At 40.4% G+C, this 16,812-nt stretch overlaps 1 protein-coding gene across 4 annotated transcripts in view; it reads right to left on the reverse strand.

Annotated features, from left to right (window-relative positions):
• Nucleotides 1-16,812, reverse strand: part of NEO1 (neogenin 1) — a 165,859-nt gene that overhangs the window by 8,447 nt on the left and 140,600 nt on the right. For all 4 annotated transcript variants that reach the window (XM_084816935.1, XM_084816934.1, XM_084816933.1 and 1 more), the window contains exons 21-25: nt 10,636-10,704; nt 10,188-10,332; nt 9,601-9,839; nt 8,998-9,090; nt 1,380-1,538 (exon numbers count right to left, since the gene is read on the reverse strand). In XM_084816935.1, the coding sequence (XP_084673061.1) occupies nt 1,380-1,538; nt 8,998-9,090; nt 9,601-9,839; nt 10,188-10,332; nt 10,636-10,704 (705 nt within the window). The remainder of the gene's footprint in view (nt 1-1,379; nt 1,539-8,997; nt 9,091-9,600; nt 9,840-10,187; nt 10,333-10,635; nt 10,705-16,812) is intronic.

Below are 16,812 nucleotides of genomic sequence, written 5' to 3' on the forward strand. Positions count from 1 at the left end.
ACCACAAAGCCACTATTCACAGCCTTAATACAGAGACAGCAAATTATGCCAATCTAAACTCTAACTTAGAGAAACTGGATCATAATCAAACCCTGGATCAAATAAAATTCTGTGAACTTAAAATGTGCCAGTCACTAAAAACATCTAGAACAACCTATTATCACAGAAGAATTACAAAGACCTTATAATAATATATGGGAATATTGCTCCCTTGGTACATCGTAGGCTTGCGCACAGGCTCAGCCAAACCTCAGCTTTGCACACAGATGGTTTTTACTCCAATAGCAACCATTCACTCGACTTATATGCTGTTTACAATAATTTCAGCAATATAAAGACAGGATGTCTTTAAAATCTGGCTGCTGGCAATGGAAGCATTCTGGTGCAATCCTCTATTAACAGTAGTGCCTTATTTACAATTCAGAACAATCTGCAATCTACCGACCGGGGCCACAGAATTTATTTTACTATAAGAAATTTAACAATCTCGAACTTTAACTGCAAATTCTGAAGTTATTTCCCAAAGCACTAACAGCAGCAGCCAGCATTGCATGCACGTATTATGGTGCCTCAAGCTTTTAAAGGCTGGCTGAACCTCTTGAGAAGCTGCTATCAAGATTTCAGGAAGGTAAACTAAGCCTCAATTCTTAAACAGAACTGAGGCCTTTTAAACACTGCTGTTTAAACACAAGTTATCAACACTGTAATAATGTTCAAACTGTGCTTGATTAAATGCCATCTGCAGATTATATAGGGAGGACAGACAGGCCTTCAGTGTGTATGAATTATAAAACATGCTGCTAAAAGGGGGAATTATCATCCTTCCTTTTGTAATCCAGATGCAGCATATGATTGACTGGGTTGAGTCCAAATATGAAAGGGGCATTATTCATTCTTAAATATATCTCTGTGAAAAAGAGCTGCTTCCCTTGCTCCCAGCAGTGTTCTTCACAAACACTGAAATGACACAACCCTATCCTCAGAGCTCAAAATGTTGACGTTGTTACAAAATTACACATTTAACCATGACTTAAACATAATAGTGCTGCAATATTAAAGCAAACAAATAAAATATTGTTGGAATGCTTCTTACAGGAGGAAAAAAGATCACAAGAATAACAGCTCAATCCCATGCAAGTGTACTTAGAAGCTAAGTCCTACTGAGTTTTGTAGAGTTTATTTCATAGTAAATGGGCTTAGGAAAGCAGCCCAAGCAAGTCACTGGACACCTCTAACAAGATTGTATAAACACCCAGCCCACCCGACACACATAAACAAAAATGGGATTTGAGTATGTCCCAGATGCTCTCATCTTCACATCTTATTTACTAATGTCTGGCTGCCTTCCAAACAAGTGTGCCCCAGGTTATTCTTCTCACCTGTGGAATTAGCCCTGTCTGAATGGGACACGGATGTACCAACTGGCCATGGGTTTGTCTGATGATGGAGATAGCTGCAGGTTGGAGAAGCGAGGCTGCCGGAGTGGAAATGATGGTGGGGGTTATCAAGGGAATGGATGGGATGAGCACTAATCACAGCTGCGAATGAACATAAGACAGAAAAAATGCTTAACACAGAACAACCAGCATGCACTCCCACCCATTTCACACAAAAAGTGCATTAAAAACACTGTATTTGGGGTATTGGAACAACAAAGTCCATTTTGCCATGAAACTATCCGGGATATAAAACTAGGAAGTAAGAACTTCAGACTCTGGCCTTTTTTTACTGCTTAAACACTTGAGTTCTTTAGAGAAAAAGGGGTATTTTCCCATAGAGTTTCCCAGTATCCATGTTCTATGTTGAAATGATCAAGTAGGATATGACTATGAACTCACATTATATGAACTGCTGCAGAACTAGTAATAGCAATAGCAGGGTTAGTTTTTAAATGTTTCATACTATAAGACATAAGTTAGAAAGAGCAGGATGGACTTCCGGTAGGAGCCATGTTGCCCTGGCAAGTGTCCTGCGGAGGCTCCGCAGGTCGCCTCCTCAAACAGGTTTTAAAAGGTTGAAAAACCTTTTCATCTTCCCCTGGAATTAAAAGGGGAAGCTAGAGTACCATCTGGATAAGATCTTGGAAGAACAACTCCTTTTGCGGAGCAGCAGAACAGCTGGACTCTAAGGTCAGTTTTCCGGAGCGTCATCTACTCAAAGCTGTTTTGAAACTCCTATGCAATTAGGAGACTTCAGGGCTGGCGAGTTCCAAAGTATTTATGAATTAAAAATACCAACAATATCTGAGGACCTGCAAAATCTGTTGAAGTGACTGTAATTATACTTACTTACTGTTTTTATGGAAGAAGAGGATAGCAGCATCAAGGGGAAGGAAAAAAGCTGCGGGACCACCGCCAACTCCCCCAACCCCTCCCTTGGCAAAGGTTTCCAGAAATGCCGGAGATGTAAAGGAGTTGCTGACTCTGATAAAAACTTTGTCTTCTCAATTAGCAGAACAGGCTAAGAGGCTGGATACAATCCAAGATTCTATTACTAACCTTCAAGGGGCTGTGGATTTAATTAATAGCTCTTTGCAAAAGATGGAATTGAAGGTTAATGCTCTCCAAGACCAGGTGTCTGCGCAAGAGACAGCTATGCATGCCTCCCATAAAATCCTGTCTGCGAGAATTTCCCAACTGGAGGCATATACTCGTAGAGTGAATCTGTGTATCCTTGGTATCAAAAATCTGCCTGCTGATAGAAGTCTGTCTAAATTCTTGGATAAATTTCTGCATGAGCTACTCGCTCTGCCATCTGATTATTTACTCGATATTGAGCATGCATACCATGTTCCAGGTCCAATTCGTGGCATCAAAAGGACTGCCTATACTGTTATAGTTCAATTTGCAAGAGTTTCTACAAAAAATCATATTTTGTACTTGGCAAGAGAAGTGGGAGAACATTTTGGGGGGCCAACATGAGACAAAGTTATGTTATTTCCAGATTACACTAAAGAAATTGCTGACAAAAGAAGGCAATTTACCAAGGCAAGAAATCAGGCAAGACAAATGAATCTGCAATATCATATCAAATATCCTGCTATATTTTGCATTCTTTTTGAAGGCCAGATGAAAAAGTTTTTAAATCATGAAATGGCGGGGGCTTAGCTAGCTGTTGTTCAAAGTAAGGCACGGGACACATCTCCCCAACCTCATGAGCTGGGAACTTTTCAATTATTATTGTACTTTGGATTTGTTTGGGTTATAAGGTCCGGGCAGTATGCCAGTCCAGAGGACTGTTTACATATATCCCCCCCCCCCGTTTTTTTTTCTGTCTTTTTCTTACTTCCTCTTTTTTTACATTAGATATGATATACTGTATAATAAAATTCCTGTTTGTATGTATAGATATGTATACATTCATATATAGATTTAGAAATGACACTATCTAAAATATAGATAGCATAAAATTTATTAGTGATTTGTTATTATTTATCCTTTTTAATTTTCTTCTTTTTATTATTATTACTATCATTATTATGAGAATTTGATTAGTAATATTTTTGGCTGGTGAAATTGTTAAGCTTTACTATTATATGTTAACTGAAGGGCAATATATGGTTATTGGAAATTAATTGTAGGCTTGCTCCCTGGCTATAAGACTGATGATATGATATTGAAATGTAAGGTTGATTATCTATGCTGTACTGAATTGTAATACTGGCAGTGTTATAGGCATAGCTTTTAAGTAGAATGATATTTGAACTTTGTCTGTAATGGAGTTTAAATTTAATCCTTTTAAGTAACTTTTTTATATATTTTTTTCTTTTTCTTTCTTGCTTTCTTCATCCTTTTCCTTCTTCTATTTTTTTCCCCTTTTTCGTTATTGCTGTGTCCTCCTAAGAATACTGTATTGTTGGAAACTGTTGATAATGACTAGGTTGTTGGTACTGTTTATTCCATTTATAAAAATAAAAAATAGAATAAAAATTATTTTTTTTAAAAAAGGAGCAGGATGGGTCTGAAGCTGATTTGGAGTCCCAGTCAAAAATCCAATGTACCTTTCAGTTTGTAGCAAAGACCAATCCACTTAAATTGTCTGGTCAGACCTCCTCCAAGGCCAAATCCAACACTCAGTTTATTATTTATTATAGTTTAACCCACCCAATAACAAATGTTCTCTGGGCAGATTATATACAGTAGCATGCAGAAGCCTCATGCTCCATTGATTTGCATGCAGACTGGTTACAACTTTTTTTTTTTTGGCTCGAAGACAGACCCAAGTTTGAGCAGCTATTCCTGTCTTTGATGCTAATGTTTGTTCTTCAGCCCCCTCAGCCACAGGGTCAGGTAATACACACACACCAGGGATACAGTACAACGTTTTGTTACGAGAGTATACAGATATAACGGCTAAAACATGGCTGAGTGTTATGTCTGCACTACACAGAATTACAGAGTATGGGTGAGACAAAATGCAAATAAAAATCAAATGCATCAATAAACAGAATACCATGGTAAAAGGAGATATGAAACTGTAAAACTGAATTGTATGTCAATGTAAAATTATAGCAATATTGAGAAGACAGCAATGGTAAAGATGTTAAATTATGAAATATTTTAACGTGGTATGATGAAAATTTGGTGATACTATTTATTAAAATATTACCCTGCATCTCCCCCCCCCCCCCACACACACACACACTCCTACACGCAAACACACAAACAGAGCGTAGTTTTTTCCTCATGGAAGATTCTACATAAAAATGTTTCAACATCATGGTGGAAAATAACAAATCAGGTTTTTTCACAGCTTCCAAGTCTTCTGAAATAGCTTGTTATGTCAGAGTGGCTACATTACTTAGCAATAATTCATTTGTTCCCAATCAACTATTTTTTTTTAAATAGGCCTTATCTTTTTCCTATAATACCAGCAGTACCTTGAGTACCACAATAATCATGTTCCCTTGTTTTCCTCTTCCTGTCCCGTCTTTGGACCTTCACTATCCATGTACTCTCTTCTATTCCCATTACTCTCCCAGCTACTCCTAATAAAAATAAACTCATCTAAAATCTTTCCAATTCTGTGAAACACACAGGAGTAAGTTATAGTATCAGAACTAAAAAAAAATCAAGTAATGTACATACAGCTTTTTGGAAGTGATTGTATTCTGAACAGAGAATCTGAATACCATCCAGAGAATACGGGACAATCCCACTGTCAGGGTGGAAACTGAGCCGATAGAACCCCAGAGCAGTTCTGATTCTGAGGAGGATCAGCAATCCATGGGAGAGAGCCAGCTCATCCCTCACAGGCATAGCAGATGGCAGAGATTCCTCCTGCCGGCATTCCTGAGATAGATAGTGATCCTAGCAGTGAGAAAGTGCGGGAAGGAGGCTTGCTAGATGCGCAACGCAGACGCAGGGAGCGACGAGCAATGGAGGGCGCGGAAAGGAGGCATAGTGCCCATCTGGCGCGCAAGCAACAGCCGCCTCCCGTGGACCCAAGGGAAAGAGGGAGGATCTCTCCCTAGCCCATAAGTTCAGGGTTTTCAAGTGACTTTCCTTCAAATGGGGATCAACTGCCTACTCGGCGCAAAGGCCACTCTGCTGTTTCCTTGCTTAGTCGCTGGTGATTAGCATCTGAAAGAGTCATTAAGTTGTAAAAGGATTAAAGCCTTGAAAATAATCCTTTCGTCTGTGTCTTTTTGGCTATTGAAGTCTACTGAAAGAGGCCACTAGGGCACTCCTGACACCCATTCTTTCCCATAGTCTATTACTAATGCACATGGCTTCTGTGGCAAGACATCACATAGAACATACAGTTAAGTGAGTCAGGATCTGGTCAATACACTGTACTGATTTGACTTAGATTTCTCTGAATGCTGACATTTTATCTACAACACAGCATTCAAAACATAATCAAGTTAAATGAGGTCATAAACAGGTTAATGAAGTGCTTGAGATGTATTCACATGAATGGATGGATATAAATTGCTTAAATGAGGGTTGAGCAAATAGCACCTGAGTGGTGCTGCTTATGTATCAGTCCTCATTGAACTCATTCTACTCCACTGAGGCTCATCATTGACAGGTTGCCATCACCTCTACACAATGAGCCAGTTTGCACAACACAAGAAGCTACCATGGGTGAATTTCTCCGTGGGGCTTCTAACTGCAGCACTGGCTGCAATCTTAAAACAGGCCATGGGTTCTGGGTGGCTTAACCACCCCAACAACCCACACTTGCTGGGTTTGCATGTAATGATAAGCTGTGATGCACCCCCGCTGTGGCTTGAACTTTTAAAAATGCAAAACGGCAAGCCTTGTGGGGAAATTCACCCATGATGGCTCGCTGTTATGTGCAGACCAGGTCAGAGAGGTGGTCTCCATACCCATGATTTACAGCACATTCCCTAGTGTGAATCTAGCCCTTTAAACATTAAAAACAACAACAAAACAACAACAACTGGACCACCACCAGGATTGGACATGCTGATTGAACTTGGCAATTATTGGAGCTAGTGCTTTCAGAAGTCTCCTCATTGTTTGGGGGAAAGCTCTGCTATTTGTATCCCTTCTACAGAGATTGAGACCCACTAAATTAGCTGTCAGTGGTCTTTACTTTTAGAAAACCAATTACCTTCTATTTACTTTTCCTTGCTCTGAGGCTGAATAATAAGGAAAGATGTGAAGTGGACTCTAATTAGCTGTTGCAGCTGCTTTAAGAGTAAATAGCCTGGAAATGACATTTGTATGGAATTTATCTAAAGAATATTCAAGACTGGTAACTAAAAAGTCATAAGCAAGTCTCACATAGCCTTCAAAGATCACCTGCCATTTTACATTTTCTTGGGCTGAGCCCTGATGGTAAAAAACAAGTTCTTATCTGAGGTTTAGCAAATTCTGACCCAAATAAAGTGTGGGGAGGAGAGAGAAGATATGAATGTTCATCTAGTGCATAACTGAAGGAAAATATAACCTATATCTGAAAATATCAGACATACATTCTACATATTAGGTATGCACAACTTGTATTGTGGTTCCCATGGGCTTGTGGGGAGGAGAGAGAAGATATGAACGTTCATCTAGTGCATAACTGAAGGAAAATATAACCTATATCTGAAAATATCAGACATATATTCTACATATTAGGTATGCACAACTTGTATTGTGGTTCCCATGGGCTTGATAAACCTGTTTTTGACGACTGTCTGGGATTGAAAAAACAAGGGGTTTGGGGCTTTCAGCACAAGTTGTGTAAATCTGCTATATAATATTGGATGTCACCAAAAGTTATCCCAACTAGGCATGGGAATAAACTTCAAGAGCTCACTGAAACCAATCTTAAAAACAAGGCAAGCTTTAACAGCCTCATGCACTCTCTGCCACCTTGGCTCTTGATCTGAGCCACAGAAGAATTTCCCCCTTTCTCCAGTATTAGGAACAATGGGGATGTGTAGAAAGGGGCTCCAGGGAAAACTGTATGTGTGTGTCTGGGCTCCCTGCCCACACCCTCCAAATCTGCCCCTGCAGCCCTTTTCTACTGTCCCCTCATAGGACCTAATAGAGCAAAGCTCCTCTATTAGGTCGGGGGGGGGGGGTAGAAAAAGGCTGCAGGGGAAAATTCCAGGAGTGGGGGAGGGAATCCTGTCACCTGCAAGTCTTCCACACGGGCCTCTGCTCCCCTCCCCCATCCATGGATGCTGGCCCCAAACCTCTTGATTCTGGCACCATATGATGTGATGGCTTCCATTATACTGAATCGGCCAGAATAAAGAGGTGGAGGGGCAAAATCTGAGAGTGGGAGAAAAGAAACCCATCCCCTCTGGATCATTCAAGGGGCTAGGCTCTCTTTCTCTGGTTTTTGCCCCTAAAGTGACCTCTTTCCCTGACCCCCCTTCAGTTGGAGTAGCAGAAGATAATTTTTTCCAACCCCTTAGGTCAGCTCAGAAAAATTACCTGAGGTTTTCCCAATTTCTTCCAGAAAAATATGGGCAATTTTGAATTAATCTAAGGCAAGTTTTCCAGAGCTCACCCACCTCTAATTGAAGATAAAATACAAACTAAAGGCATATTCATGTTTAACCAGAATTGGGACTCAAGATTACTTTGAAGAGAGACTTGGATGCTAATATGAATGTTAAACTAGTGGAAATAAAGAGAAAAATCCCTACTTCTCTTAAACTGGAATTACATGTTACTAACCAATTCATTTCAAAATGCTTATCCACTGCTTCTCCATTGCTGAGTGGCAAGAGGAGAGGATGATTTGCAGAGGAGAAGCAGCAGGCAGGAGAGGTGCTAACTCTTCCCCCACTCACTACTTCTCTCTCAAACCAGTGCTCCCACTGCAAACATGGGCCTAGAATTCTGCTGGGAAGGAAAGTGGCTGAAGGGAGAGGGTTAACCACCCTTCCTCCCTGAAAAATGCTCCTACCAATGTCACTTTGCAATGGAGAAGTAGTGTACATTTGAAAACATTAGTTGACCAGTAAAATACAAATCAGGTCTTAAAAACGATGTGGAATTGAAAGTACTACAGATATTACTTCAAATACAGTAGGAAAATGCTGTCACACTTAATTTGTGCTTTTATTAAACCATTTTGATAGAATTATTATTAAAAAAAATCAACTCAACCATACCCATGTCAAAGCTACCTATCATTCTGAAATGAATTTTTAAGTGGATAACTGGCTTGCTGATTAACATTAAATCTACAAATAGAGAGAAAACAGTAGAAAGATGTTTGTGTTATTTAGCCAAAAAGCTATTTAGCACTCCTATTGATCTCACATCAGACTACTACTTTGGCATGGAAATACTGCAAAATTCAATTCTGGCAGTCTTCTGAGTATTTATAATCTTGACATTTCTTTCCAGGATAATTAGATTATTCTTTGTTTCTTTTCTGAACTTTCCTAGTATTAAATATATTTCAGGTACAAGCAAGATTTAGTATACGTTCATAACACTACTCCCATGCGTTATGGGATGGAATTAGAAATGTTTCACTCAAGATGGCTTGGTAGGTAATAATTAAGGCTAGACTTACGCTGAGGTGGTTGAGAATCAAATGGCATCATCATTTTGGGTCTCATCCCCCTTCTTCCTGCAAGTGTGGACATACTATCCTCTGACTCATGCCCTAGATAATGAATAATGGATGTTAGATACTATAATTTTGAAGTCCTTCATGACATCTCCATCAGCAACAGGAAGATTTAACAGCTAATAATTTAAAACAAATATTTCTTATAAAAAGACTTCTGCTGACTGTCAAGAAAATTTACTCTCAAGAACATTTTAGCCTTCCTCTGCAAAAATTTCGTTCAGATAGATTAGTGGCAGGGTTTGCTTTTACAGTTCTCCAGAGCCAAAATAGGTTCTCTCAACAGACTTTTAAGTGATGCAAATAATGCTATTGGCAGTAATACTACATTGTACATTAATGCTAGTGGATTCTATTCTCTCAATGATTTACATGCAAATTACTATTAATCTAAAGAGAACTGTAGCAAATGCAACTTAATTAGCAAGTAATAAAATTAAGAATCTTAGTAAAATCTAACTTCTCTACAATCTATGAGTCATAATGATCTAAGATTATACAATAAGCAACAAGACTAAAGTTTAGCTTGATGTTACCTAAACTCACCTCTGTATGAGTTCCGTCTTTGATGGATATTGCTGTCCATGGAGTTGTCAACTGGTGTGATATCTTGGGAATTACGAGGGATTGGTGTGTCTGTCATGATTGGATTGGGATCTGGAGATTTATCAATGGGTTTCAGCTCCAGCCGCTCATGATGAATCCAAAGATCAGGGGGTTTGACATCCTTGGAATTCCCTTTGTATTTATGAGAGCCATTCACAGATTTGCAAGCAGCTCGCTTCCTTCGAAAGCAATACAAAGTATATTGATATATTCACTGGCAGACATAAAGCTACTTTCTGGTTTTCCTTCAGGTACTCAAACACACTGCAACTGTCCCCTGACCTTTATTCTATGCACACCAACACTACCCAATTCTATGTGTGGCATTGTGTCTGAAGGTTCTAACAGCTTCCCCCTTTCTTCTCCAATACCCACCCAATGACAATGGAAGGTTTCCACATTATGTTACCACATTTATATTTGAATTTTGTAATTGTACCAAACTCAAGCAGGTCTCTTGATCAGTAATTCAATTTATATCCCCAAACAGGAAAAAGATAGAAGGAAGTGCTGCTGAAACATCTTACTTCTTCTGGTGAGAGGTGGTGCGCCGAGTACAGAAGACAGCAACAATCACCACTACCACAATGGTGATCACTCCCACAGACACTATTATTACCAGAAGCATATTGTATTCCAGAGGGGAAGGGCTTCCATGAGGGCTGTTACTTCCTAAAAAGAAACACAAACATTGTAAGAAATGTTGACTTCTTGGAGTTTTAATCTAAGGAAACTGAATCTGGATCAGCAGATGAAACTAGTGAAGAAAGCCTGGAAAATTATTGCGTGTATTGGACAAAGTCTATACTTTTCTATGGAGACATCCTGCATTGCCAAGAATTTTAAAGGGATCTCTCTCTTTCAAGGTAACCCTCCCACACTAGGCTCTAAAGGTGCTCCAACTTTTCTTAGGAAATGTTAACATGAATTTATTTCAAAGCCTCTGTTGTCAGAAGATATGAGGAATTTACTTACCACTCATGGGTGTTTTATAGTCTGTCCCAACATCCACCGGCCGGTTTCCTTTTCCAGCAGACCCCAATGCTGGAAAACAAAATGGTAACTGTGTTACATTATTTGTATTTCATGCCCTACTCATCTTTCTAAAACCTGCTTCTTAACGCATCAGTTAAGTCTTGTTTTTAGATAGTCAGAGACATATTCCAGACACACACACACACACACACACACACACACCAAGCAGATTGCAGTGGGATTCAAGGAATGCCTCCCCAATTATATCAAGAATAACTAAAATTACACACATGCAACAAAAGGTACACATACACTATGTAATAAGAGTCACTGTTGCTTCATGATTCCATATGTCCTAACACTATTTCTAAATAGCTGGTATTTACAAAACTGTCATATCAACATTTACCCTACTACAGCCCATTGAAGATGATGGCAAATGTTTTCCTATATATGTTAGAACTGAGAGGGGAGGGATGGTTCTTTGAATATTGTCCTGGGTAATCTGAACTGGAAAAACATGTTCTGCATTAGGAAACACTTAGAAGTAATTCAGTATTAAATTCTTGGCATATCTCAAAGGATATACAGGAGCGGATCTTGTTCTCTATTGGGTACTGAAAAGAGACAGGAACAGTGAGAAATGCACTACTTCCCTTCAAAGAAAGCAAAGGACAAGACAAGACCCAACTTCTCTCCTAGAGGACTTGGGGAAAGGGGACAGGATCTCATATACTACACCCAGGGTGAAGCGAGAGACCTCTTCCACTCTGGAGTTCTCTGGAATGCATGGAGAATGCAAGGGAGGGATGGCTCACTCTGTGCTGGCCATGAGAGGGATGGTTCCCAAAGCTAAAAATACAGTTCTTATTGACAACCGTCTCTGTGGACAGTAGGTTGGGGAAGCTATATAATTCTGGCAGTGATTTGGCACTCAGTGAAGACAATGTACAGAGGACATAGACAAAGGCTCAATAGGATCCGCAGAGGGAGGAAGCACCAAAAACAAAGCTCGGCTTAATCTATTCTACAGCATAGACACCTTCCATGACCCATAACTACAAAGCTTGCTTACTAGGGATGCTGAATCAAATAAAGAATAAAGGACCATGTTATCATTTTTGTGAAGAACTCTTTCACACCCAATCTACCAGGTAGGGTTGACAGCTGGGTGAAAACAACAGTATCCTGCAGCACCTTAAAGTCAAACACATTTATTATGGTATAAGCTTTCATTTGTCAGATGCATGATGTATTATCCCAAGGATAACACTTCATGCATGTGATAAAGTTGGTTCTGGCCCATGAAAACTTATGCCACAATAAATTTAATCTTTAAAGTGTCACAGGATACGGTTTTTGCAATACTAACAGCTAACCCTCTGGAATTCACACTAGAGTATGACTTCATTTTCCTATCTGTAGCTCCACTGTATATACACATAGTTTGCAGGTTAAGTGTCTTGACTGCCGTGCTGGAATTTTAAACTTGCACATAGTGTTATATACAGTTTATATAGTCTTGCATCTTAAAGTTACATTCTTATATTATAGGTTTGTGTCAATCACTGCTACGACAGTACTGACATATCTTATTTAAGAGGCAAGAAATGCACTAGAAGTAGAAAGTTAACAGCTTAACATTAGAAGCAGCAGAGGGAAAGGCCTCTCTGTTCATAAATGCATTATTCTTTTTATTAAAAAAAATGAAAAATACAAATGAGTGTGCATTTCAAAGGGAACCTTTTGATGTTCCTTTGTGAATGCAAAGGAAAGACAGATTGCTTACCTGCAACTGTAGTTCTTTGAGTGGTCATCTGTGCATTCATATATACATGGGCTTTGTGCCTGCACGGAGTACAGGAAACTTCCATAGCTGAGGAACTTTAGTGGGAACCCTCCTTCATTGTCCCTACCATATTCCCACTTATTCCCTCAGTTCCTTGAGCCTGACATTGTGCCCTTGGAACTGAGATGGATCTTTGGTACCCACATTGAACTTGAATATGACACTGAAAAGGGAATGGTGGGTGCATTGTGTGAATACACAGATGATCACTCAAAGAACTACAGTTACAGGTAAGCAACCTGTCTTCCTTTTTTGTGGGTCTCTGTGCATCACACATATGGGCAAACAGCAAGCTGGCTCACTGGAAGAGTGGTCGGTGTCCTACTGCAAGACAGAGGAAAGGACTGTGTGCCCAAAGGAGGAATCAGCTCTGTCCCAAACATCCAGCCGATAGTGCCAAATAAGTGTAGATGGCCTTGAACAGGTTGCAGCACAGCACAGATCTGGAATGGCAACTCCACTGTTGAATGCAACCAACATCGGTAGCTCAGGAGTATAGCAAGCTCGGACTGGGGAAGACAAGTTTGAGATGAGTCACCTCACATGCTAGCTTGATTGTCTTGATGACCCACAAGGCAAAGCACTGTGTCCAGACTGGGAGTCCCTTGTGCTTACCGCCATAACAAATGAACGACAGGGTGACTGTCTGAATGACTCAGTCCTCAATTTATAAAAGGCCAACTCTGAACCAACATCCAGGGAATGAAGGGTCAACTCAAGTGGAGCAGTCGGAGAATGAAAGAAGACCAGAAGAACTATGTCCTGATTCAGGTGAAACTCCAACCAACCTTGGGAAGGAAGCTGACGTCAGGACTAAGAACCACCTTGCCTCTACTACGTAGTGTGCATAGTTCACCAGAGCAGTGTGCCGATGTAATTGCAGCCAAAAATGCCACTTTCCAAGAAAGAAGGTGAAGATCTACCACTGCTAGCTGTTTGAATGACTTAGAAAATAGCATCTGTAAGACAACGGATAGGCTCCAACTTGCTATCATCTGTCGAATTGGAGGAGCTAGGTTCTGGGCCCCATAGAGGAACTGTTTTGCTTTCAGGTGTGAGAAGATGGAGAAGCTTTCCACGGGAAGGTGAGAATCACAGACAGCATGGAGAGAAGAGAGTTTCAAACCTCTGTCAAAAAGTGATAGCAGGAACTGTAGAACTTGGTGCAAGGAGCACCTAACAGGGTCAAAGCCTTCAGAATATGCAAAGGACAAAAATGCAGCCCACTTCCTGGCATAGACCTTCTTGTTGAGGACTTAAGAGCCGCATCGAGGATAGAGCGTTGGATCAGCATTGGATCAGAGCAGGGGTATCCTTGTCAGTACCAATCAACAGATCCTCCACACCATCATGCGTAACATTTGAAGGTTCAGGTGTTGAATTCTGCCTCATTCCCAGGTGAGAAGATGTGGTACTGCTGGAAGCCCAACATAATGGTTCCTTGGTAAGCGCAGAAGTGGAGCAAACCAAGGCTGGCGAGGTTACCATGGAGTGATCAAGATGCACCATGTGCCATCCATAGCTATCTTTGCCAGGACCTTGGTGATGAGTGGAAAGGATGGGGGGAGATGTGGAACTGCACCCTGTCCCTGTCTATATAAACACAAAGCTGTCCCCCATTGATTCTCTGTCCAGGCCCACTCAGCTGCAAAACACGGGGTAAACAGCATTGCCCTTGCAGACAAAGACGTTAACCTCTGGTGTGCCTCAGTCAGGGAAGAGATTGGTCAACATTTCCTTGTCCATCTCCCACTCGTGAGAGGTCAGCATAGTCTGGCTGACCCAGTCCACAAGTACATTGTCCACATCAGCCACATGGATGGCAACCAAACCAATCCAATGGGACACACACCAATGAAAAATCTGGAGAGTGAGGGTTATCGGGGGAGCGACTTGTTCAAGTACGTGAGGACTGTGGTATTGTCTGATGTTATCTGGACCAGTCTGTCCACTAGGCCCAGCTCAAATGGCCTGAGTGCCTTGTGTACTGCCCTCAACTCTAACAGGTTGATATGCTCAATGGCTTCTGTACGTGACCACTGACTGTGCATTGTGAGGCCTGGGATGGTGGGGGAGGATTCCCACCAAAATTCCTCAGCTATAGAAGTTTCCTGAAATGGGTCTTCATGCAGGCACAGAGCCCATACGTATGATGCACCGACACCAGGAAGAAGTTAAACATACATATTTAGCTATTGTACAGTACAGTATTACAATCCTATACCCACTTACCTTGGAGTAAGCTCCACTGAACTCAATAGGGCTTACTTTTGAATAGCATGTATAGGATCGTCCTACTAGAAAGAAATTAAATGTATATAAAATTTGGTATTTAGAGATAGCAGAACCTCTTAGAAAAAGGGAATCATAGATTCTCTGCTAGTTATTCAGGGCTTTGGATATATCCTCCAAGGCCTAGACTTGCTTCCTGGCAAATACACACACACACACACACACACACACACAGTCAGCGAAACACTCTTCCAACCCTTCCCTGAAGTGTACTACTTCTGACCATGGAGATTTCATCAACTATCAGGCACCACTCATGTCTTCTAGCTTCTACTTATGAATCCCAAGACTCCACACACAGAAAATGCACTTACTACTGAGGGCATTTTTGGTAATATTTTGGTTCCCTGATTATGGAACACTTTCTCCAGTGAGGCCTACCTGGCACAAACACTGTCATCCTTTTGGCACTTTCCTCTACTCCCAGGCATTTAACAACATAAGGTTATAACTAGTCCTCGGATTTTTCTTAATTATTTTAAACAATTTCTGTATGTAAATAGTTTTTATATTATGTTTTATATTGTATTCTTAAGGTTTTAATCTTTTGTAAACTGCCCAGAGAGTCTGGCTATTGGGCATTATAGAAGAGTAGTAAATAAACAAAATTAATTAATAAATTTCCAGAGACCCATGGGAGGTAAAGCCGCTATTGCCTCTCCTCTGTTTGACAATGACTTTCGTAAAGATAATATTATAGCCCAGAACAGCCAATAAAGGCACATTAGCAATTAGAATACAAACTCACTGAAATGTCATGTGATCCAAATACAGACACTTGTAAATTGGGACTTGAGAGGAGTGGATGCCAAGAATCTGGTGTCTGATTCCCCCCCCCCCCCGCTTCCTACATTTAGAATTCTATCCTATTCCTAAACACAATTGCTACTGATTTAGAAATGCTGCCTTAACTATTTACAAAATTCTCTCCTAGATTTTCTGGACTGTGTGCACAGAACCCAAGAGATTCTCCCAACTATTAGCACAGTGCTGGCAATAATTCTGTTTTTGAACTAGGGATGATCAGAACTACTTTATTTCCACAACGTAACTAGAGCCAGTTTCAACTGAACAGAACTATGCCTGAAGGTCATTCTACCCCCATATTATTGTTGTCACTCAATTAAAGACTCAATTTATTAGAACTTTAGTCTACCAATTAAACTGATTAACCCCTGAAGGCCTAGACAATACATCACATACAAAAGATGCTAACAACTGCTAAAAGGAAGCAGAATGAGTGAAGGTTATCACTCAACATGCACACACACTGTCAGGTGCCACATTCCTCGATAATAAACCTATCACTGGCTGGTTTCAGACAACACAGAAACCCACACTCAAGGGTTGAGTGTGGGTTGTTGTTGAACTGTGGGTGGTTGCTGAAATGTCAGTTACTGTGTTGTCTGAACCCAGCCGCGATAAGAAACCATGGTTTGTGAACCATGAACAACCCACAGTTCACAACTCAACAACAAGCCATGGGTTAATGTGTTGTGCAAACCAAATCACATTAGTGAAATCAAAGAAGTGATAAAGCACATTCAATTTTACAGCCACATTCCCTACATTTTAATCAAGATCGAGGTTTAGATATAAACCAGATTTATAATTAACCATCAGGACAAAAAGGACCAGAGTGGTCTTTCAGGACCAGAATGGGTCTCAAACTGCTCTCTGATGCACAGGTACACATAGTCATGCTGCTTAGTTGGGTTTTATTTGTTTTGGTGAACTAAGCAATGCAAGCTCCATGTTCAGTAGCACATTATGTCTGAGACTTACTGGAATTGCCCTAACACAGATGGGGGATATAGAGACACCTAAAACAGAAGTTGAAGTGCATATTTCCCCAGAAGGGTGACGCCAATTTCCTGCTATATTTGGAATGCCAGAGGATCAGTGAACTGGAGAGCGGTACAGTCTACTGTCTCCCCCATGTTTCAAAAGGCTGTCCATTTTTATTGTTTGTGTGTCCATTCAATTGAATTTTTTTTAAAGATAACTAATGAACATAACAAAATCAACTTTTAAAA

This window comes from Heloderma suspectum, chromosome 11 (assembly GCF_057233095.1).
Source record: "Heloderma suspectum isolate Gila_16-S chromosome 11, 16-S_ref, whole genome shotgun sequence".
In the NCBI taxonomy this organism is placed as follows: Eukaryota; Metazoa; Chordata; class Lepidosauria; order Squamata; family Helodermatidae; genus Heloderma; species Heloderma suspectum.